At 49.7% G+C, this 22014-nt stretch overlaps 1 protein-coding gene across 2 annotated transcripts; it reads right to left on the bottom strand.

Moving 5' to 3' along the window:
- Positions 1 to 762: 762 nt before the first annotated feature.
- On the bottom strand, positions 763 to 21586 carry S1PR5 (sphingosine-1-phosphate receptor 5). Of its 2 annotated transcripts, none has more exons than XM_083420423.1 (2): positions 21565 to 21586; positions 763 to 2513 (listed from the first exon to the last, which is right to left on the bottom strand). In XM_083420423.1, exon 2 carries the CDS (start codon positions 2288 to 2290, stop codon positions 1130 to 1132), a length of 1161 nt encoding a protein of 386 aa, XP_083276549.1. In that variant the 5' UTR covers positions 2291 to 2513; positions 21565 to 21586; the 3' UTR covers positions 763 to 1129. The 2 variants fall into 2 exon arrangements, with proteins under 2 accessions (XP_083276549.1, XP_083276550.1); XM_083420424.1 differs by lacking the exon at positions 21565 to 21586 and adding an exon at positions 14572 to 15227.
- Positions 21587 to 22014: the final 428 nt, after the last annotated feature.

Here is a 22014-nt window from a genome sequence, read left to right as displayed (position 1 = left end):
TACCAGACTTGGAGGTTTCCTTCCTTCCTTTTTGCTGCATTCTGTGTGCCCCTTAAGCAAATGGAGGTGGAAGAAGAATGGGATATTTCTTCCTTAGTTCTTTGGGGTAGGAGATAGAACAGCCAAGACAACAACAGGGCAACTTACAACCATTCCATAGCCACTTAACGTGGCCCAAACCAGCAGGACAACTTTTTTTATTAAACAGCTTTATTTTGAAGGGGGGGGTCAGTTTTTGGCCCAAAGAGACATAATTTAATGGCATCATCAACATAAGCTCACATACAATGATATACAGTGCACTTGTATGTCTGTCTAAAGGCACTGAACTTTATACATGTACACGTAGACCGCCATTTCATGGGGGCTGGATTCCAGGCTAGGTTAGTCTCTGCCCTCAATAGCACTATAATGAATTAGATCTGTCTTTCCACCACTTTTTATCAGCATCTTGAAGGACTAAGTGGTCAGTATGAAGGTATTAGGAGGACCAGCCCCTGGGGGTGGAGGCTGGGACATAGAAACGGGCAGGTTGGAGTGAGCCTCGCAGAGAGAAAAAGCAGCACAAAGGTGGTGTTTTCCTTCAAAAAGAAGCCACTGACATTCTCCGAAAGAGCTCTTGCCTATCTCTATCTTCATATCTCTCCAGGGCACTCTCTAGTTCTAGCAAGACCTTGGTGGAGGGAAGGGTTGTTTCTATGGGTTTGGGGGCCTTGATTTTGCACAGAAGCAACAAGGACTAGAAGGGTGGGCCTCCTGATCTTGTGATGAACTACTTTAGGCTACAGGGTGGAAGTAACTGGACTTTGTTATCATTCTAGGTGCTCAAGAAGATCCAGCCACTCAGGCTGCTTGGCCTAGCCACCAGGTTTCCAAATCAGTCTTTGCCTGGGCAAGAACCAGATTCGGTTCGGGTGCCAAGTACTAGGACACCCCTGGTTCCTTGTCCGCTCCTCAAGTCTCCTGGTTTACCTGCTAGCCCTGCCTAGGTTTCCTCCCAAGATCTGCCACCGCATTTCCCTTCAGGGCCTAGTCCCACTCTGCTGGGACTTGACCCCTCAGCCCCCTTCTTGACCCCTGGCTGCTCATACCACACTACAGGCCGCTGGGGCAAGATGACCAAAGGACTTCAGTAGACAGCCTTCAGCACCATTGCCTTGATGGCTTTGGGGGTGCTGTTCCCAAGTGACATGCTAACATTAGGCCCCTCATGCTGGTGCGACGAGCGCTCCGATTTGCTGGTGCTGCCCTCCAGTATGGGGAGACCAAAGCGCCTGGCGCGGCTCTCCTCCGTGCCAGGAGTGACCACCAGCAGGCAGCAGAGCAACTTGAGAATGGCCCGCCTCATGTCCTTACTGGTTAGGGTGTAAATGATGGGATTCAGGAGGGAGTTAATCATCGCCAGGCCCAGGAAATAGTCTGCTTTGTAGAGCACGCTGCAGGCCTGGGCCTGGCAGGCAACGTCCAACAACAGGAGGAGGAAGAGGGGTAGCCAGCAGGCGATGAAAGTGCCCACCACAATGGTCACCGTCTTCAGCAGGGCCATATACTTCTGGGACTTCTTGAGCATGCCTTTGCGGAGGCTGCCCAGCCGCTGCCCGTTGAACTTGACCATGCGGTAGATGCGGGCATAGAGCACCACAATGGAGACCAGGATGGCCAGGAAAACGGTGATGCAGAAGAGAACGTAATGCTTAGAATAGAGGGGCAGCACTGTGGAACACTCGGGGAGGTTTTCGATGCAGTTCCAACCCAGGATGGGCAGCACCCCGAGCAAGATGGAGGCCAGCCAGCTGGCCCCCACCAGCAGGAACATCCGCCCTTTCTTGTCCCCGTGGTAGAGTCTCATGCGGACCATCGTGACATGGCGCTCAATGGCAATTGCCAGGAGGCTGAGGACAGAGGCAGCCAGCGTGACAAAGACCCCACCTTCCCGCAGAAACCACTGCACAGGGGTGAGTTTAAGGGTGTTGGGCCCGGACATGACGATATTGGCAGTGTAGGCCACGCCAGCAAGCAGGTCCGACAGGGTCAAGTTCCCAATCAGGTAGTACATGGGCAAGTGAAACTTCTTGTTCCTCCAGATAGCCAGCAGGACCACGAGGTTCTCCACCACAATGAAGGCGCACACCACCAGGAACACAATGGCGTCCGCCTTGAGACTGCCCTTGTATTTGCTGCCATGGAGCTTGCCTGTGTAGTTGTAGTGCAAAGAAATCACATTGTTGTTGTGGTACTCTCGGTAGATCTGGGCCAGAGAGCGTGGGGTCTCCATGCTGGCAAATTCCATCCCACGGACACCTCTCCACCTTCAGTTTCATTGGTTCACATAGCACGGCATAGTCCTTTCCATCATGCTGTGCCAGTCTTGCGCATGCCCCACGCCGGAGAAGTTGGCATTTCACAAATGAGATTAATTTTCACCAGTAGTTAACACGTCCACCGGTGGCCATTTTGGAGAAGCCATCACAGCATTAGCAGACTCTTTCCATTCTGACCAACCAAGAGGGAGCCTAGAAATTCAAGAGAAAGACTTGTGAGTGGAATGCTTGAAAAGCATGAAACCAACCCAGCTTTCCAGGCAGAAGCGTAGTGTGGGGAGGACCAGGCAGGCCCTGGGGGCATGATTTCAAGGGGATGCAAGCCAGGCGCCCCTTGGCAGGGATCCCCATCCTACCTGCCACTAGGGGCCTTGCGGCCATGCCCCTGGCCCCCTTGCTGAATGTCACAGTTGGGGGATGCACCCGCCATGGGCCACATCTAGCCAGGCTCCTCACTGTGTCGCCCCATGAACCCTCTGTGCCCCACGCCTACCCAGAGGCAGCGGTGGCAAGGGTTGGGCTGGCATGGCAGGTTTCATTTACCCTCCATGCCCAGCTCCTGGTCCTGCCTGATGCATGTGTGCAGCCTGAGCACCAGCAAATAATGCAGCGCCACCCTTTCCAGGTGATACCCAGTGAATTGAAAAGGGTCTATCATAACAGAAGCTGGGCAATAGGCGTTTTCTTAATCAAAGTCCATCTTGCCCCCCTACTGATCACAGGTGTCCAGGATTTCCTGCCGGTGCCTTTTGTACACACAGCACGAGGTTTATGAGCTGTATCGGGGGTTCCAGCGGCGGAGGAAGCTGGGGCAGGACACTCCGCAGGGTCTCTGAGGAGTCTGTCTGCCTCCTCCCACTCAGCCGCCCTACAGCTGGGGGGGGGGAGGCAGCGGGTGGACCGTTTGGGCAGCGTGGAGCCTGTGCGCGCTCAAGCCACCACGTCACTCCCAGGAGAGACGCGTGGCTCAGGCGCGCTGCAGGCCCCATGGTGAGTGCTGCACGGCATTTTGTCAAGCCTCCCCAGTTGTGACACCTGGGGCAGCCCGCACCCACCACACCCCCTTCCTCCGCCCCGGGGGGTTCCAGAACTGTAGCCTATGGGCCACCACTGATCCGCAAACTTTATTTAGGTGGCCCATGACATTTCTGTAAAAGCACCATAAAAAAAAGCCATTCTAGCACAACACATGACAGTTGCTACAACAGGCAGAAAAATTATTATGTGGCCTGCCAAGATCCTCAGCAATTTTCAAGTAGGGGAAAATGTTTGAGGACCACTGAAGACGTGACTCATTCTCGTAGTCCTTTGCCTAATGCAGAAAGGAAGCACAAGCCATGAGAAGCCTATGGCCCGGTCAAGGATGCTTTTCCTGCATTAAGAGGTTCCTGCTCATGCCCAGTTGAAGCAAATTCCTCCAAGCAATTCCTGCCCCCAAAAGCTAGCAAAGCAAAGTATATTTCAGTCTATTTTTGCCTTCTCCTTCATATGGAAACTCTTCCACAAGCTAACCATTTCTTTCCTTCTTGGCTTGTATTACTCCAGCTAAGGTTTGTTGGTTCTCTCTACAATGTTTCTCAAGTCCAGCTTTTAAAATCTATTAAACCTACTAAAAATCCTTATCTCAGCTCTCACTCTGTCTCACATTAGCTATTGCTTGACAGTCTTCCTATCTCCCGGTACATTTCTGAGCACAATTCAAAGTGTTGGTGCTGGCCTTGAAAGTCCTATACAGCCTCGACCCAGTATACCATTGTTCAGTATACCACTGAGATCCAGTGCCAAAGGTCTTCTGGCAGTTCCCTCACTGTGAGAAATGAAGTTACAGGGAATGAGGCGCATGGCCTTCTTGGTAGTGGCACCCATCCTGTGGAACGCCCTCCCATCAGATGTCAAGGAGATAAGTAACTAAACAACCTTTAGCAGACATCTGAAGGGCAGAGGAAGGGCAGAGGAAGGGGTGTGTGGTGGGGGTGATACGCCTCAGGTGTCACCACTGAGGGGGGATGACAAAATGGCAGGCGGCACTCACCGCGGGGCCTGCAGTGTGCCCGAGCCATGCGTCTCTCCTGGGAGTGACACGGTGGCTTGGGTGCCCATAGGCTCCGCACTGCCCCAAACATTCCACCCATTGCCTCCCCTTCAGTTGTAGGGCGGCTGAGTGGGAGGAAGCAGTCAGACTCCTCGGAGGCCCCCCACAGCATCCTGCCCCAGTTCGCCCCACCCCACGGGCGGCTGGCTCCACCCCCTGTGGGCAGCTGGCCCTGGGCGCTGCCCCAGGCACCTAATCGGCTTGCTCCACCGCTGGCCCGATATAAAGAAGGTTTCAATGTTTGATATTTTATTATGCTTGTATATTTGTTGGAAGGCACCCAGAGTGGCTGAGGCAACCCATTCAGATGGGCGGGGTACAAATAATGTCCCAGCTCCTATTATCTGTATCCAAACACCTTTGGCTTATTCCGCTGCCCACGCCAATTCCTTTCTTCACACTTTAATCCTATTAAAACTCTTAACTTGCCCTCTTCTAACCATTGCATCTCCCTAACCACACGCTTTTCAGCTCTCTTTTTACGAATGTGCCCTTTGACATTCACTTCGGTTGTCAGTATCTTTTTGTTTTAGGAATGACTGAGTCGCTCGCTCCTCCTGCCTCGAAGGCATATCTCATTTTGCCCCATTGTCCTGGTGACCTGGGTTTACATTTCCCCTCTCAGTTTGGAGGTAACTAAGGCTGTCTTTGCTACTGCTATTTCCCTGATGGCTATCAGAACACTGGTATTTTGCAATAATCCTGCTTGCTGGTTTCCCCATAAGCAGCTGGTTGGCCACGCTGAGAACAGGATGTCAGACTACATGAGCCACTGCTCTGATCCAGCAAGCTTTTCTTACATTCTCACACTCTTATGCGCAGTCCTAGGAGAGCAGTACATCTTTGCAAATACAACAGAGCTCCAAATGTCTCAAGCAAGGCTGCCGTTATTGGCCCACGAGTTACTAGCCCACCTGCTTACACCTAAAGAAATTAGTCATTTGTAGCACGCCAATGGTCTAAAAACACTGGTATCCCAGTGTTTCCCTGCATAGAGGATATCCTTATTCACCACAGGCAATCGGCAGGTGGCTGTTTACAAGACCAGGGACAATTTTGGGAGCCAAGATTGTAAAACTAGGTTGTAGGAGAGAAAAAGAGAGCAAGAGAAGGGAAACAGCTCTGGTGAAAGGCCAGCTGCCTTTTGTATTGTGTTCTTTATATTGTAAGCCTGAGGGCAGGAATTGTCTTCTTTTTAATTGATCCGGGAGCCTTTTCAAACTGGAAATGGTTTAAATTAATACATTAATTTGACACAAACGTGAGCATCCGTCTTGTATGCAAGTTGCAGATGTCCCTTTTAAAGGCTGAATGAGGGTCTCACCAATTTAGCAGAGGGGTGAGACATGACCAGGGAACCACTTAGCACAATATCAGTCATATCGTCAAGATATCCTGCCATTTATGGGACTTGCCATTTTATACCGATGCCGTGCAGGATACTCAGAACCCGAGCATCCAGTTCCAAGGTGTTCCCAGTTTAATCCCTGCGGAACGGAGGTGGGAAAGAATCTTGAAAATGTTACGTGGACGCAATTCACACTCCACCCTCCCAATACAGCTACAGACATCACCAGCGAAAAGAACTGGGAGAGCACTCTGATGAAAGGGTCATATAGAGCCAAGTTTGGAAAGGTTTGTTGCTGCTGCTTTTGCAACTTAAAAGACCTCTGAAAGTCAAGAGTACAGCAATGAGATAAAATAATTGCAATCAAGAAACTTTTTGTAATAAAGTCCTGTCCATCTGCCCAATTTCCTCCCCCTCCCCCTGCATTCCTAAGAATTCTGCTCTGCTCTGTTCAATATCTCACCCCCCGCCCCCCGCCTCTCTCTCACACATACAACAATAGTCTTCTGCTGAGCACACAAAACATTCCAGACAGGCCCCCAAATGACCTCTCACACTCCGGAGAATGTATTGCATGCACACATGCGCACACAGACACTTCATTGCCTTTAACGTAGTGTTATAAGAATTTTGAGGTCTCAAATACAGAATAAATATTCGTAAATGCACACATATCTAAATATATAAGCCATGTGTCTGAAACAGTACAGAAGAGCAATCCTGAAGTCATTTTGACTCTCCCGATGGCCTCAAATATTCCTCTGTGGAAAGGAAGGCAGATGGCAAAAGCCTTCCCATGTCTTTCCGCTTATAAATCCTCTCTTAAGGGCATGTTTGTGCAAGAATAGGGTGAGCCTGTGACCTGGATTCAGGAATAACCATCACAAAAGAATGGCCAGGCTGCCTAAGTAATGTAATCAGCGACCATTATCAGGTATCCCAGGAGACCACCTCCTATGATGTATTTATGATGATTTTGGGGAGACCAGGGAGAAGAGTCGGTGGAAGAAGATTGGAAAAAGTTTAAAGCTTATTTACAGAAATACTGCAAAATTAATGAATGTTAAAAGTATGGTGGAATGAAGTTATACGGCTTTAGCAGAAATGTTATAAGGATTTAAGTATAAATAGATTAATAGAATATTATAGGTAAAATAAGGTTAGAATGTGTTAAGATAATTATAGGACAGAAAACAGAGAAAGATGGAAAGGAATTGCTGAAATAATTGATAGAAGTGGAATACAAAAAGGGAGGTGTGAGGAGGTCGGTGAAATAAGTGAATGAAAGACAAGATGTTGAAACTGTTTGAGTGTTTTAAACTGTTTTTGTTTGGTTTTGTTAGTCTATTGTGTTAGTGTTATGTAGTGTTTTTGTATTGTATTGTATTGTTCCTTTTTTGTTTTTGTTTTGTTTTGCAGTGTTTAAATTGTTCAAAAAGTAATAAATATTATTTTTTAAAAAATTGATTTTGGGGTGGTCTTTGGCTAAGGGAGTTTGGCAATGTCAAGAGTTTTTAAAGGTTCCTGCACGCTTTTGTTCAGGGTCTCTTCCTCCTTTACAACAGAAAAATAAATATCTGCCTTGCTTTCCACTGGATCCTGCCTCCTCCCATCCTTCTCTGACCGATCATGGACTTAGGGGACTTTGTTGCCTACCAGGCAGTATCTAAAAGAAACTCTGCCCTGCTGGTAAGACCGGGGTGTTTAAAAGCGAGCTGGTGGAGAAAAGCGGGGAAAGCAGGGCTGTCTGGGACCATGAAGGACAACAGCCCCGGAAGAAACTTTGTAGAGAAATGATGCATCACCCCCAAAGCATTCACACACTCTCTCTCTCACACCCGAACCTCTATCACCTGAACCTGAGCCAAGACTTCATTCGAGAGACAGCCCATCATTATCCAGCCTCAGAACATCTTATCAGTTGTCAGGACTTGACCCTGAAGCATATGGCCAGAGCACCTTTGCGCATGTGTAGAGTTCCTTTTACAAGTAGCTCTAGCATACCTCTGGTGAGAGCCTGTCAGTTAAAAAACAAGCCCCAGGGTTTCTCATTTTGGAAATTAGGCACTGAGCCATGGAGCAGTCTCAATAACAAAAATAAAAATCTGTCCACCTTGTCTGAACCAACAATCCCACACAAATGCCCGGCCATTAGGAGCATCAGTTAAGACAGGGTTGAAAGGTGCCCTTTTATTTCGAACTGCTGTTGTCTCCGTACTTAGTTTCTGAAATCCGGAGCCCTTCATGCTCACACACATTGTTCTGTATCAGGGAAACTTCACCCTCCCTTTTGACAAGTTCTTGCAAGCCTCACATGCACACTATCTCGGCTAGTTTCTCTCAGCGCTCGCTCTGATGCCATCAATGGAACATCTACATCCCCGTGGTGTCCTGGGGATTCCTACACCCACACAGCCAGAAATCGTCCCACTTTGAATTTCAGCTGGAAGAAACTTAATTGGCACAACAGCTTCCACAACTGTTACACTAATGAGCAAAAAAGTCCCCTGGCAGAGGCTTCTTTTGCCCCTCCCTGCCACATAAAAGGCAGATAAGTTCCCAGGCTATGTGCAACCCCCCCCCCCCCAAAAAAAAACAGCAGCATGCAAGCTTTTGTTTCCACTCTGCCTCGGCAGAGCTCTCTACTCAGCACGACTCTCAAAAGCAAGCAACAGATGCAAAGCAATTCAGAAAAGCAATACTCAATACTCAATACTCAACTTTCCCTGCCTTCCAAATTTGAACAGCGAATCTACTCCGTAGGCTCAGTTGTCTTGTGCAGGGACAGCCAACGTTTTAACACTGAGGGCCTGGATTTCCTCCCTCTGCAAGCTGCTATGGGGGCAGAACCTCAGATAATGGCATCATCTCACACACATACACACACACACACACACACACACACACCCCGCCAGACTGAAGGAGCTTGCAAGCTGCTTCTCACCCAATCAAACCATGAACTGGTGATAGATCTGGCCATTGCAATGACTTCTGGACAGTGGCGTAGCGTGGGTTGTCAGCACCCGGGGCAAGGCAAGTAATTTGCGCCCCCTAACCCGTAGATTTGCGCCCCCTAACCCGTGGATTTGCGCCCCCTAACCCTAACCCCCAGATGTTGCGCCCGGTGCGGCCGGCCCCCCCCTGCACCCCCCACGCTACGCCACTGCTTCTGGATTCCTCCATTTCTCCGTTGAAAAAGGTTCGCTGCAGGTGAGGTGCGAAGCAGCAAGGCACAGTGATTTTCAGCCGGCGTGAGCTGCTCCCCACATCACTCTGGGAGGAGGTGGGCTGCTTCAAAAGCAACATGTGAGGAAGAGGTGCAAAATCTGCTCAGATGGGGTCCGTGCAATCTTTCGTGATAATAATGCCCACTCACATCATAAAGAGCTCATAACCCACCTACTCTCAGCAGCCAGAAACATCTTAGCCAGACAGTGGAGAGACCTGTCAGGAATGAGCATGGACTGATGGTATCAAATAGCGTGGGAAAACATCCTTATTAGAAAAACTAACCAATAAACTGAAACTGATACGGGGACAAATAGAAGAAGACACCTTCACCCTGGTATGGTCCCCCTTTATCACATACACAGCCCAACAAGACAATAATAAGACTCCGCTGACAGCAGACGAATCAATCTGGCTAACGTAATCCAAACACACACACACACACACACACCCTACTCAGACACAAAAACAAAATCTCACTACAGACAAACAAAGACAGACAACCACACCCTAGGCCACCCCCAATTTCTTTCACCACCAAGGAATTACAGCAAGTGAATAGTAAGAGAACCCACACGAGTGATGCTGACACAAAACCCCATACGTACACTAAGTATAAGAATAGAAGCATTGCCACCCCACCCCACTCACCATTCCCCCCTCTTTTCTTCCTAACCTAAGACTGCATGCAACACTAACGTCTCACAACAAATGAAACTGATCAGGAGAAAACACAACTTGAAAAAAGAGACAATGCGCATAGTTTTCTAAACTAAAAAATCTTTAATAAAAAGAAGAAGAAGAAGAAGAAGAAGAAGAAGAAGAAGAAGAAGAAGGGATTTGCGCGTGAATATGGTGCTTCTAAATAGCTCATTCTTGGCTGCGTCTACAAAGCAATGATCAAGATAATACTGGTTGGACAGGGAAAGGAGTTGGATTAACCGGACAAAGTCTTTGATCCTCGATAGATTATGAGTTGCAGGCTGTTTCTCCTTCATACATCACCACTTCTCCAGCAAAACTTTCTCAAGGAATGGTGCTGGCGAAGCCAAAAGCAGCACAGAATGTGCTGTTTCTCACCTAGAAGGCAATTCTCTTCTGCCAGAGCGATACAAGATCTTGCCGTTCATTTTTGCAGTGGTACCTATTTATCTACTTGCACGGGTGTGCTTTCGAACTGCTAGGTTGACAGGAGCTGGGACAGAGCAACGGGAGCTCACCCGTTGTGGGGATCTGAACCACCGACCTTCTGACCGGCAAGCCCAAGAGGCTCAGTGGTTTAGACCACAGTGCCACCCGTGCCCCCAAGGACTGTGGCGCCTCCAAGGCTCTGCACCCAGTACGACCAAACTGGTTGCTCTCCCCTAAATCGACCTCTGCTCTCTGCCTTCCCTCCCCAAGGGCCCCCTGCCACTGCAGGTCTAGGACAGCAGGCTTTTCCTAGTGCAGTCCACAAGTTCCATGCAGCATCAGCAATGTGCTTTTTTTGATCTATCAACCAGCAGCCACTTGTTTTCAGAATGATTAGAGACATCTTGGAAGCTGGTCATGGAGCTGAAGCATTATTTATTTCATTTTATCTGGTTATCCAAACACACACACACACACACACACACACACACACACACTGCAGCTTGCCAGTCACAGCTTCCCAATGCTAGGCAAAGCAGACATGGGTGTGTGATCATTGGGCATTGTGAGGTCTGGGGTTTTCTTCCTCCATGTAGAGGAAGCAGAGTTTGTGAAATAACTCTCCCCACATTGGCCTCATGGAAGGGAGGGGGTGAGGCAGCAATGTAATCAATCTGAGGGTGATCCTCCTGTTCATAAGCCCAGAAACTGGGTTCAGGATGGGGTCATTTCTGAGGGATGAGAGACAAAGAAGTTTCAGAGAGGGATGTGAGAGGAGCGATGAGGAGAGATTCCCAGGCTGAGAACTGTAACCTGCAAAGCCTGATGGCTTCAAACAGATCAACAGGCGCTCTCTGCTCAAAAGTATGGAGAAGATGCCCCACAGAGCATCAACATTTGCAGTGATTTATGGAAAAAAAGCTGTGAAGGCCAGGCTGTGAGGAATTGACCTTGACTTTGCACAATTTGATATACAACGGCTGAATGGGGGAGGGAGGGAGGTGGAGGGAATGCAATCGGTACACAAAACTACCACCCAGCAGTTAAATGCATGGAACTATGGCAGACTCTCACCAAGTGCCGTTAGTGATCATAAACTGAAAGGTGAAATGGGGAGGCACAGACCTACCATTGATCCCCTCCTCCCCCCCCAAAAAAAATCAATTGCACAGTGTTGCAGATTAATTCGACAGCATAATACCCCTTTTGCATGTGTAGGATCCTAGGTTCATCTCCCATTGGGCTCTCAGGAAACAGCCAGGAATGCCTTTTGTGCAAAACTTTGGAGAGTCATAGCTAGCATTGGGCTAGTAGAAGGGGATATCTCTATGTCCTGACATCCTTAGACAATGGACGTGAAAATTCAACCTATGGCTGCTACTCTTCTGCACTCATAATGTAATCCCAAGTGGGACTGACTTCCAAGAAACATGCTCAAAACTGGGATCCAGGCTAGCTGAGCCTTTTCACACCATCAGAGGGAAGTGCAACAGCTTCTACACCCAAAGGTCAGTGAGGAACAACTGACCCAGATCCTAGCAGGACAAAAGCAGGGCATCATGGGTAGGCAAACTAAGGCCCGGAGGCCAGATCTGGCCCAATCGCCTTCTCAATCCAGCCTGCAGACGGTCCAGGAATCAGTGTGTTTTTACATGAGTAGAATGTGCCCTTTTATTTCAAATGCATCTCTGGGTTATTTGTGGGGCATAGGAATTCATTATTATTATTATTATTTTTCAGAATATAGTCCGGCCCCCCACAAGGTCTGATGGGCAGTAGACCAGCCCCCTGCTGAAAAAGTTTGCTGACCCCTGCACTATATGATATGCACAAACACATACAGGATTGTCAATCATGGACAACGAAGGCCAAGATATTCAAGAGAAGCTGATGCCAGCCTCGCAATCAGGCAGTGGCGTAGCGCGGGGGGTGAAGGGGGGGGCGGCCGCACCGGGCGCAACATCTGGGGGGGGCGCTCGCACTCACAGCTCTCTGCCCCCTGCTAAAATCCACGGGTTAGGGGGCGCAAATTACTTGCCTTGCCCCGGGTGCTGACAACCCACGCTACGCCACTGCAATCAGGGACATAATCCTGGACAGAGTGATTCACCTGGCTTGGCAAACCTCTCCGTTTTGTCCCTACATACATTGAGCATTGGTTGCCTATCTTGCCCTGCCCAAAATGGAGCCTGAACTGGATGGGACATGCAAAGGCAGGCCAAAGAGAAGTCTGGATTTCCTGAGCTGCAGGCATTGGGAAGGGTTAAAGGCCCTTGCTCCTCACCCTCTTCTCTCTGCTCTCCATTGTCCCCCTCCTGAAGCTGCTTTTCTCTTAGAGAATGGGGGGAAAAAAGAGCCTCTGCAGGAAAGCAGGTATGCCAGGAGGAGAGAAAGCAGAAGGGGACTGACTTCTTTTGCTTTCCCTTCTGCTGGCTGCAACTCCCTCTCAATCTCAGTTCCTGCAAATCTCTCTTCAAAGCTCTCCTCTCCCACAAAGTCCATTTGCTGAATTTCCCAGTCCCTTCCCAACGGCATCTGTTTCCATTCTTCCCATGCTACACATTCTTTCTTTCCCCAGCTAACCGCTTATTCCTGACACTGTCCAACTTTATAGCCTGTAAGCTCATTGCAGCAGAGACCAATATTTCCCTCCTTTTCTTTTCTTTTTCTTTCACTTGTGCTGTGTAAAGCATAGCTGCAGGGTGTTGTGATCAGTTACCAGCAAACGTTAAACCTATAAGAGGGGGAAATGGGGGGGGTGTGTGGAGAGAACACCCCACTATCATTTTTTCCAAACAGTTAAATGAGCTGTGCCTCAAGGTTGACCCCCACTCACTGCCCCACACTCCCAACCAGGAGATTTACTGCTCAGACTTATGTATAGCTATACGGAAGCAAAGCCACGTTGAGTTCCTTTGGCTTTAACTTCCAGATAAGCGTTTATAGGACTGCAGCCTTACTGCCAGATTGCAGAGGACCCTTTCCCAGATAACCAGGGAAGTTTAAAGAAACACTTTTCCTATGACGTGTTTAAGATGAGGCTACTCTAAAAGAAGCCATCCTGGTACAGAAATGGAGCACTTCCGTTCAGAACTCATGATTCCAGATTCTGCATTGCTACCTTGGAGGTAGCTAATATTATTACACTGATGACCACCTTTTAAAGTGCCCAACCTGTGGAGAAGATGCCTCGCTTGCTCTCTGTTGGTTTTCCAGAAAATAGGGGTTATTATTATTATTATTATTATTATTATTATTATTATTATTAAATACTACCCTTCATCTGAGGATCACAGGGCAGTTTACAACATAAAAGCAGAAAAATACATAACCTATGGTTACCAGACATTCCTGGGGACAGTCTCCGGATTTGCAAATCTGTCCCCGGACAAATTACGTCCTCGGAATGTCCCCAGATTTGCAAATCTGTCCCCAGGAAACGTGGCAGCGGCAGCCACAACAGCCCAGAGCCAGCCTGGTAGCACAGTTGGCTCTGGCTGGCTTCAGGAGCTGCTTGCTGCCATGGTGCCCACCATTTTTCCTCACCAGAAGTCCCCATATGATGTGTCTTGTGCGATCTCCTGCCCCCTTCCCCCTTTGTTTTGGCTGATCGGGGGAGGCTCAGGAGTCGCGGGCGGGCGGCCATTGCCCAGTTTTTTAAAAGCTCTGTGCATTTATGTTTCACAGGGTGTGAAAGAAGGCCTTTGCACCTTATACAATATGCATGTACAGTGGTACCTCAGGTTACAGATGCTTCAGGTTACAGACTCTGCTAACCCAGAAATAGTACCTCGGGTTAAGAACTTTGCTTCAGGATAAGAACAGAAATTGTGTGGCAGCGGCATGACGGCAGCAGGAGGCCCCACTAGCTAAAGTGGTACCTCAGGTTAAGAACAGTTTCAGGTTAAGAACGGACCTCCAGAGTGAACTAAGTTCTTAACCCAAGGTACCACCATATGCTTGGGTCCAGGGTCTTTTGCCTCACCATCCCCACTACTGACTCCTGTTGCTACTCAGCTTAAAAAAATAAAATTAAAAAAGGTGTCCCCGGATTCATTGAAAAAAATCTGGTAACCATAACATAACCTAGTAAGAAAGAAAGATACGGTAATAAGTCCCCCCACCCCGAAGCAGAATGTTGGGAAGTTCAGGACAGAGAAAAGAAAATACTTTTCAATTAAACTGTGGAACTCACTCCCACAAGAGGCGGCAAGCTTGGGTGGCTTGAAAAGGTTTAGGCAAATGCATGAAGGCGGATAAGGCTTTTGATGTTCTTGCTATCGCTGCTATTTATTAAATTTGTTTACAGCCTTTAATCTGAAGAACAACAACAGGGTACCTAATGAAGAAAGAGCAAAACGAAACCAATAAACTTCCCAAGTACGGATTTAGAAGAACACGGAATGCTAACCACCCCAAGTCCTGATGGTGAAAGGTTTTCCGTGACCTACCTGGCGGGGGTGTGGGAAGCGCAAGAAGGAGGGTTGCAAATCCTGGGCTGCGCCCCTCAGAACCGCCGTGCAAGTTCTAGCTGGCGATCCTGCCCACGGGGAGCGCAACGCGTCCGCCCCGTCTAAGTACTACTGTACTTGAGTTGCTCTTCTTGCTGGTCTGTGACCGTCAGAAATGGCCGGCTACTACCCGAGTTGCTCTTGAGGCGGGACGGGGAGCCTGGGGAGCAGCAGCAGCTTGCTCTCGTCCGTCGGCGCGCCCCCTGGGTCTTGGCTCCTGACTGCGCCCCGGAGAGGCGGCCCCGGCTGGGCTCCCTTGCGTTTTCTCCCCCAACCCAGAAGAGCTCCCCGTCCCCGCTGAGATTCGAGGGGGCGGCGGCCGCTGCCAGCACCTCCCGCTCCCACGAAGTCTAGGCGTGGAGCCGAGCGCCGACAGCTCGGGGCAGCCAGCAAGCTGCGGGTGGAGCCGGGACCCTCCGCGATCCGTGGGTGGGGAAGAGAGAGCTGGCTGTGAGCCGCCGAGCGCTCCCACTCCGTCGGGCCGTCTGTCCCGGGCTTAGCGCGCGAGAGAGGCGCTCCCTCGCAGCTGCTCAAGGAGGGACGCCTCTGCCAGCCCAGCGGGCCGGGGCCAGCCGGGACACGTCTGATGCCGCGCAGGAATGGGCAGGCCGGGGACAAGGATCTGGTTCGAGGGCTTGGTCTGACCGGGCTTGGGGGGGGGGTGTTTAAGACCGCCCGGAAATCCCGGCCCCTGGTGCCACGGGCTGCAGCGAGGGACAGGCACTCTGCGCGCTCTCAGGGGCGCTCTTGCTATACCCCAGCTCGCGGGCTGGTCTCTGAGAGACAGACGGCTGAGCCTTCAGGGTTCGTCTGTTCTGGGACAGGGGTGCCAACTTGGATAAAATATTGGGGGAGTTGCAGGTACACCCCCCCCCCCGCATAATTGATCACAAGACAATTTGTGCATGCACACAATTTGAATGGCAATGCCCATCAACTTGGGGGGGGGGAGAGAGCTGGCCGCCTTAAATATTTTAGGGAGGGACATCGGCCCCTAGAAGTTAGCTCTTATGTTTTAGGATTAAATCCCTGCACTGCAAAGTGTTTGAGGCAGGGCAGCGGGACGTGGGTGGCGCTGTGGGTAAAAAGCCTCAGTGCCTAGGCCTTGCCGATCAAAAGGTCGGCGGTTCGAATCCCCACGGCGGGGTGCGCTCCCGTTGTTCGGTCCCAGCGCCTGCCAACCTAGCAGTTCGAAAGCACTCCCGGGTGCAAGTAGATAAATAGGGACCGCTTACTAGCGGGAAGGTAAATGGCATTTCCGTGTGCGGCTCTGGCTCGCCAGAGCAGCTATGTCACGCTGGCCACATGACCCGGAAGTGTCTTCGGACAGCGCTGGCCCCCGGCCTCTTGAGTGAGATGGGCGCACAACCCTAGAGTCTGTCAAGACTGGCCCGTACGGGCAGGGGTACCTTTACCTTTTTAGCGGGGAGGAAGGTGAGTTCTGCTGCACATTTTCTGGGTCTCCCTCCCCACACAAATCCCCTCTACCCTGCCAGACGCCAAGCTCAGTCCCTCTCCTTCCCAGAAGTAGCTGTGCTGGCCCAGGACACTTCACCCTGCACCTCCTTCTCAGGGGTACAGTATGAGTCAGGGGGTTGCAGGGGGTGATTTCCTGCATCGCCCTGCAAGAGATCTCTTGGGGTGCAATGCTTTCTGGGCTGGCACATGGTAGCTTCACCGGTGGCCGTTGGAAACATGACTTCTCCAGGTGGTTTCGTGTAACTCAGGGCAGCTTAGCAAATGAATTCGGAATCCTGGTGGGCAGCTGCCTGTGGTTGAATCACTAAAGCCCACTCCTTTCCCAGAACTGGCAATGGGAGAATGCAGAAGTCCTCTCCCTTCCCCCTAAAGAGCTGGGAATAATTATTAATAGGCTAGCAAGGAGGGTCATCAGTCCCAGGAGGCTGATGAAACGTCTGGAGGAAGCCTTGCTCAACTCAGCGGTTAAGGGAAGAAAAGGCCATCACTAGAGAAGGAAAAACATGCAAAGTTGGGAAGAAAGGCAAAAACCCTTGCAGCACAGGAGGCTGATGAAATGTTAATTCCTTCACTTGTGAGTATTTATGGCAGATATCCAAAGATCTCTTCAGCTTCAGGGTGCGGTGCCTGGCTAGAGGCACTCTCTGAATTACTAGTCAAAAGCCTCATGGATGATGCTATTTCCAAAATGTTGTTCAGCGTAGGAAAGAACTAGCTATAAAAACAGAGCTGAGTTGCTGCAGGATCTGCGATATTATTTGGAACAGGAGATTGACTTTGTGATAATCATGTTAATGCAACAGAACAGATCTTAGCAGGAGACTTTTTGGGTTTCATCCTCAAATCCTTTTTTTAAAAAACATGTGGTGCAAACCTATGCATATGTACTCAGAAGTAAGCTCTGCTGACTTCAATGGGATTTGCTCCCTCTGGTTAAATGTGAAACCTTTAATGAGAACCTGGGCTTAGAATTCTTTGATCCAGGTAACAAAAGCAGGTTTGCCATCCAAGCTGATGGCCTTCACACTAACAGGCACCGGGAATATTATACTATCCGAGGGAGCAATTGCTTTGTGCAAGAAGCATATTATGCCTGTTGCCATTTATCACCCTCACCATGAAGTTGTAAGTTCTCTCCCAGGCCCGTTTTGATTTATGTGAGAACACGGGGAAGCAGGGACACCCCTGACTTGGATCTGTTTATTCGTTTTGTTTCAGGTTGCATCCAACCAAGTTCTCCTCGAAGCAGATCCGCTTAATTTCCATTAATTTCAGTGGGTCTGCTTTGAGTACAACAAACACTGGGAAGGACCCTTTATTTATTTATCTGTGGGTTAAACCACAGAGCCTAGGACTTGCCGATCAGAAGGTTGGCGGTTCAAATCCCTGTGACGGGGTGATCTCCCATTGCTCGGTCCCTGCTCCTGCCAACCTAGCAGTTCAAAAGCACGTCAAAGTGCAAGTAGATAAATAGGTACCACTCTGGCGGGAAGGTAAACGGCATTTTCGTGTGCTGCTCTGGTTCGCCAGAAGTGGCTTAGTCATGCTGGCCACATGACCCGGAAGCTGTACGCCGGCTCCCTCGGCCAATAAAGCAAGATGAGCGCCACAACCCCAGAGTCGGCTGCGACTGGACCTAATGGTCAGGGGTCCCTTTACCTTTACCTATATAAAAAGAATTATATGCCACCTTTTGGTAGTATAGCCCATCCAAGGCAGCTTACTTACAGCATCATAAAAGCAATGCAACACATTCACATTGGGATGTTCATAATGCATCGACATAATCCTCATCATTTTCAGTGTCAAACCGAAAAAAGCTATTGAACAAGTCTCCCTGGGAAGGAAGTATCATAAGCGACTGGATATCTGGTATTTGCTCTGCATGGCAGGTGAACCTCAGGTGTAGTCCCAATGTTTCCAAGTGCATATCAGCTCTGCCCCACCTGGCAACCTCCTTCTGCTTAAACCCAGTTTCAGCCGGGGTTGGATGGGCTTTTGGTTCATTCCCTGCAGTTGTGCCAGTCCTCAGTTTTGTTGGTGACTTTCAGTCCCCATTCCCAGCTCAGCGCTTAGGGATGGTCTGCTGCTTCCACACAGGCATTCCCTTGGCTTCCCTTGGGCACAGCAAACAATGCCCCATTGAGGCAGGCAGAGGGACCAGCAGCCATGCCTAATGCGGAGACAATAAAAGGCCAACTCCAATGCTGAGACCCACAAGCAACATGGGCTGGAGGACATGGCAGGACGTGGCTGAGAGCCACCCTGGGCTCCTCCTGTGGCCCAGCTCCTTAGCAGATTTCAAGGCAGAAGACTTGAGCCAGAGGCCTAACAATGTGCTGTGTACTTGCTGGAAGAGAGGCACTCCTAAGACATATACAGATTTAGCCTGTGTTGGTTGCCTCTGTCCACATTCTGCATCTGCCAGAGGGGAGATACTGGGGGTAGGGCAGAGAAATTCAGTTTGACCTAATTCGCACTTCTCAAAGCAATACACAAACAAAAAAAGCAGTTATCCTTTGAAATTCACACCTGTCCAAACTTTGCAGTGCAGCTTGCCAATCACAAAGTGTGCACAAAAATATGTAGATTAGGAGAACGTGTGAAAATGTATATCCTGATGAAAACGCCTTAAAAGTGCATTGAATTAGGGGAAATGGCTTGCAAAGAAAGTGTATATTGGGGAAACAGCATATAAAAATGTGTCGCAGGTGAAATGGGCACCACTATTTTGATGACTGTTTATAGCAAAATTTGTAGACGACTGCGGAAATGTGTCAAAGTGTGCTTAAGAGTGGGAAAATGAGAAACTGAAATTGACATATTCATCGATTCCAAGCAGCCATGTTAGCCCATTGTGGCAAAAACAAAATAGTGTTTTGTAGCGCAGGATGCCTTTGAAGCTCATTTGAAGAACATTCTTTCCCTTGAAGAATTCTGGACACTGGAGTTTGTTAAACGTTGCTGGGAATTGTGAATCTGTGAGGGGTAAACAGCAGTGCCCAGTCCTTTGAAGGAAGGAACGTACTTCAAATGTGCTTCAAATGTGCTACAGTGTGTGTACAGTCTACAACACATATTATGACATCAACTCTCATGGACTTCATTCCATACCCTATAAGTCAAATCAGTGGCATAGAGTGGGTTGTCAGCACCCGGGGCAAGGCAAGTAATTTGCGCCCCCCCCCCTCCGCTGCACTGTCCCTCCCCCAGATAGTCCCTCGCTCTCTCTCCGCACCGCACCGCACGCCTGGCACACCCCCTCCACAGTGGGCAGCGACCCGGCGGCTCGGATCGGATTCGCACAGCCAGCACTGCAGTGAGAGAGAGTGAGTGAGCCAGGTAGGGAAAGAGAGCTGCGAGTGCGAGCGCGCCCCCCCAGGTGTTGCGCCCTGTGCGGCCGGCCCCCCTGCACCCCCCACGCTACGCCACTGAGTCAAATCATTTGGATCCCCCCAAAAACCACCCCACAAATTATGCCAACCAATGCAGTTATGCAAGGATGTGTTGCAAAAGCTCACTCAATATTCATGGTTTATTTTGAACCATACTTTGGGGTTTTGCAGAATTTGGGGCGTCTTGGTAGGAAGAGAGGTCTGGCTATGTTTGGGGTGATGTGTGACTAAAGTCATGAAGGAGGTTTGACTAAACCCTGGCAGCACCATGATTCTCTGACTCCTTTTGCAGGCACCAACTATGCAAAGTGTATAGGGCCCTCTGGGATTCCAGATACACCCTATTACCATCTGCCAAATTGTTCACACTTCAAATATTTCAGAGCCAGAAAGCCAGTGCCCTTAAAGCAGAGATGATCTGCCAGTGGCTAATAATTGGTGCCGTAGATTCCGGCTCTCTTTCACAATCCCTTTTACATTTGCAAGACTTCAGTGCTTGCAAGTGCTTCAGTAAGCATAAAGGCAAAGGGACCCCTGACCATTAGGTCCAGTCGTGACCGACTCTGGGGTTGCGGTGCTCATCTCACTTTACTGGCCGAGGGAGCCAGCGTACAGCTTCCGGGTCATGTGGGCAGCATGTCTAAGCCGCTTCTAGCAAACCAGAGCAGTGCACAGAAATGCCATTTACCTTCCCGCCGGAGCGGTACCTATTTATCTACTTGCACTTTGACGTGCTTTTGAACTGCTAGGTTGGCAGGAGCAGGGACCGAGCAACGGGAGCTCACCGCCGACCTTCTGATCGGCAAGTCCTAGGCTCTGTGGTTTAACCCACAGCGCCACCCGCGTCCCTTATTCATAAGCACAATATTCAGTAAGCATAATAGACTGTAAAACCTGCAGCTGAAGTAAGGCTAGCAGCTCCACAAAACTTCTGTTTTTACTCTCATGCAGTCAGATTCTGCAAGAAGGCACTTGCTGAGTGTGTGCTTAAAATGCCATGAGTGTTGGAAAAACAAACCCTCACCCCTCTTCTTCCAGCATTGACAGTGTTGCCTTGCGGGAAAAGGAAAGGTTTTCTAGATCCCAGCAATAATGGCACAGTAATTGTCCATTTATGATGCAGTTATAATTATTCCCTGGAATGGCTCTTAGAAATGAATCCCTTGACTGACTGCAGACAGATTAATAAGAGCAACAGGGGAACTGCAAGACACCCAGAGCGGAGGTGGTCCAGCCAAGATGTATGGCTTGAGTAGTCCGGAGAGGGGCCCAAGCCATTTTGCTGCCTGAGGCAAAGCACGGGATGGGCTGTTTCCCATTCTCTACACACAAAATCTGACCAGACAGGTAGGTGGATCTTACTCCAGCGCTGGTGATGGAGCAGAGGCCTCCACAACACCCTAGGGCAGCAAGCCAGCTTAGGAGCTGCCCTGGTACATATTTCCAGCCACCTTCTGCCTCACAGAATTTGCCAGAATTTGTGGCTGCTGCCTCACTCTGCCTCATGGACTACCCTGTTGGTAGTCCTCACAACTGGGACACTAGAAGAGGAGGGAGCACATTTTTGGGGGTGTGGCGAAGAAAAGCAGTCTCTTCAGTATACCTGAAGGAGCGTCTCCACCCCCATCATTCAGCTCAGACACCGAGGTCCAGCTCCGAGAGCCTTCTGGCGGTTCCCTCACTGCGAAAAATGATGTTACAGGGCCTTCTCGGTAGTGGCACCTGCCCTGTGGAATGTCCTCCCATCAGATGTTAAGGAAATAAACAAATATCTGACTTTTAGAAGACATCTGAAGGCAGCTCTGTTTAGGGAAGTTTTAAATGTTTGATGTTTTATCAGATTATTATTATTATTATTATTATTATTCTGTTGGGAGCTGCCCAGAGTGGCTGGGGAAACCCAGCCAAATGGGTGGGGTATAAAATATCATCATCATCCCCCAAACCACCCCAGTGCTTGCTGTGGAAGCTAGTGGTTTCTTCTGCACAGCTTAATGTCTGCAACGCAGAGTAGCCATAATACTGAATGGGATTTCCATCTCTTCACCAGGCTACTCACTGCTCTGGAGCGAATGTCGCCGACAGTTGCATACATGCTTCCGTTTTCAGCTGCCTTCCTTGACATTTGATTTGCCCGTGACAGAATTCCGCAAGGCTAAGCGGTGCTGCTGATTCAAAGTGGTCTTTCTGTCAGGAGCGATGTTGCCGCTTTCTGCATCCTACAGGGGCTGCCAAGGATCCTGTTCCTTATCCACAGCCTCGAAACGCTGCGATTGGCCTGTTGCTGAACTGGTTCTGCTTGTCCCAATCCCCAGGGCAGCTTCCTCAGCTCGGTCCTCACCCGCTTTCTCATGCAAGCCTAGCCTGCAAGTTCAGACCAGCTCTTTGGTCCAGCCACACCCTTGCCTTGGCATTGCCCCTGAGCTTACCTCTCCTCTCCCTCTTTGCAGCACCCACACCAAGGGAGCCTCCTAACTCCATGGGAGGTCATGTTAGCTTCAGCAAATTT

This window comes from Podarcis tiliguerta (assembly GCF_965153285.1).
Source record: "Podarcis tiliguerta genome assembly, chromosome: 17".
NCBI lineage: Eukaryota > Metazoa > Chordata > Lepidosauria > Squamata > Lacertidae > Podarcis > Podarcis tiliguerta.
Note: the sequence above shows the minus strand (reverse complement) of the source record. Positions and strands in the feature narration are given on the sequence as shown.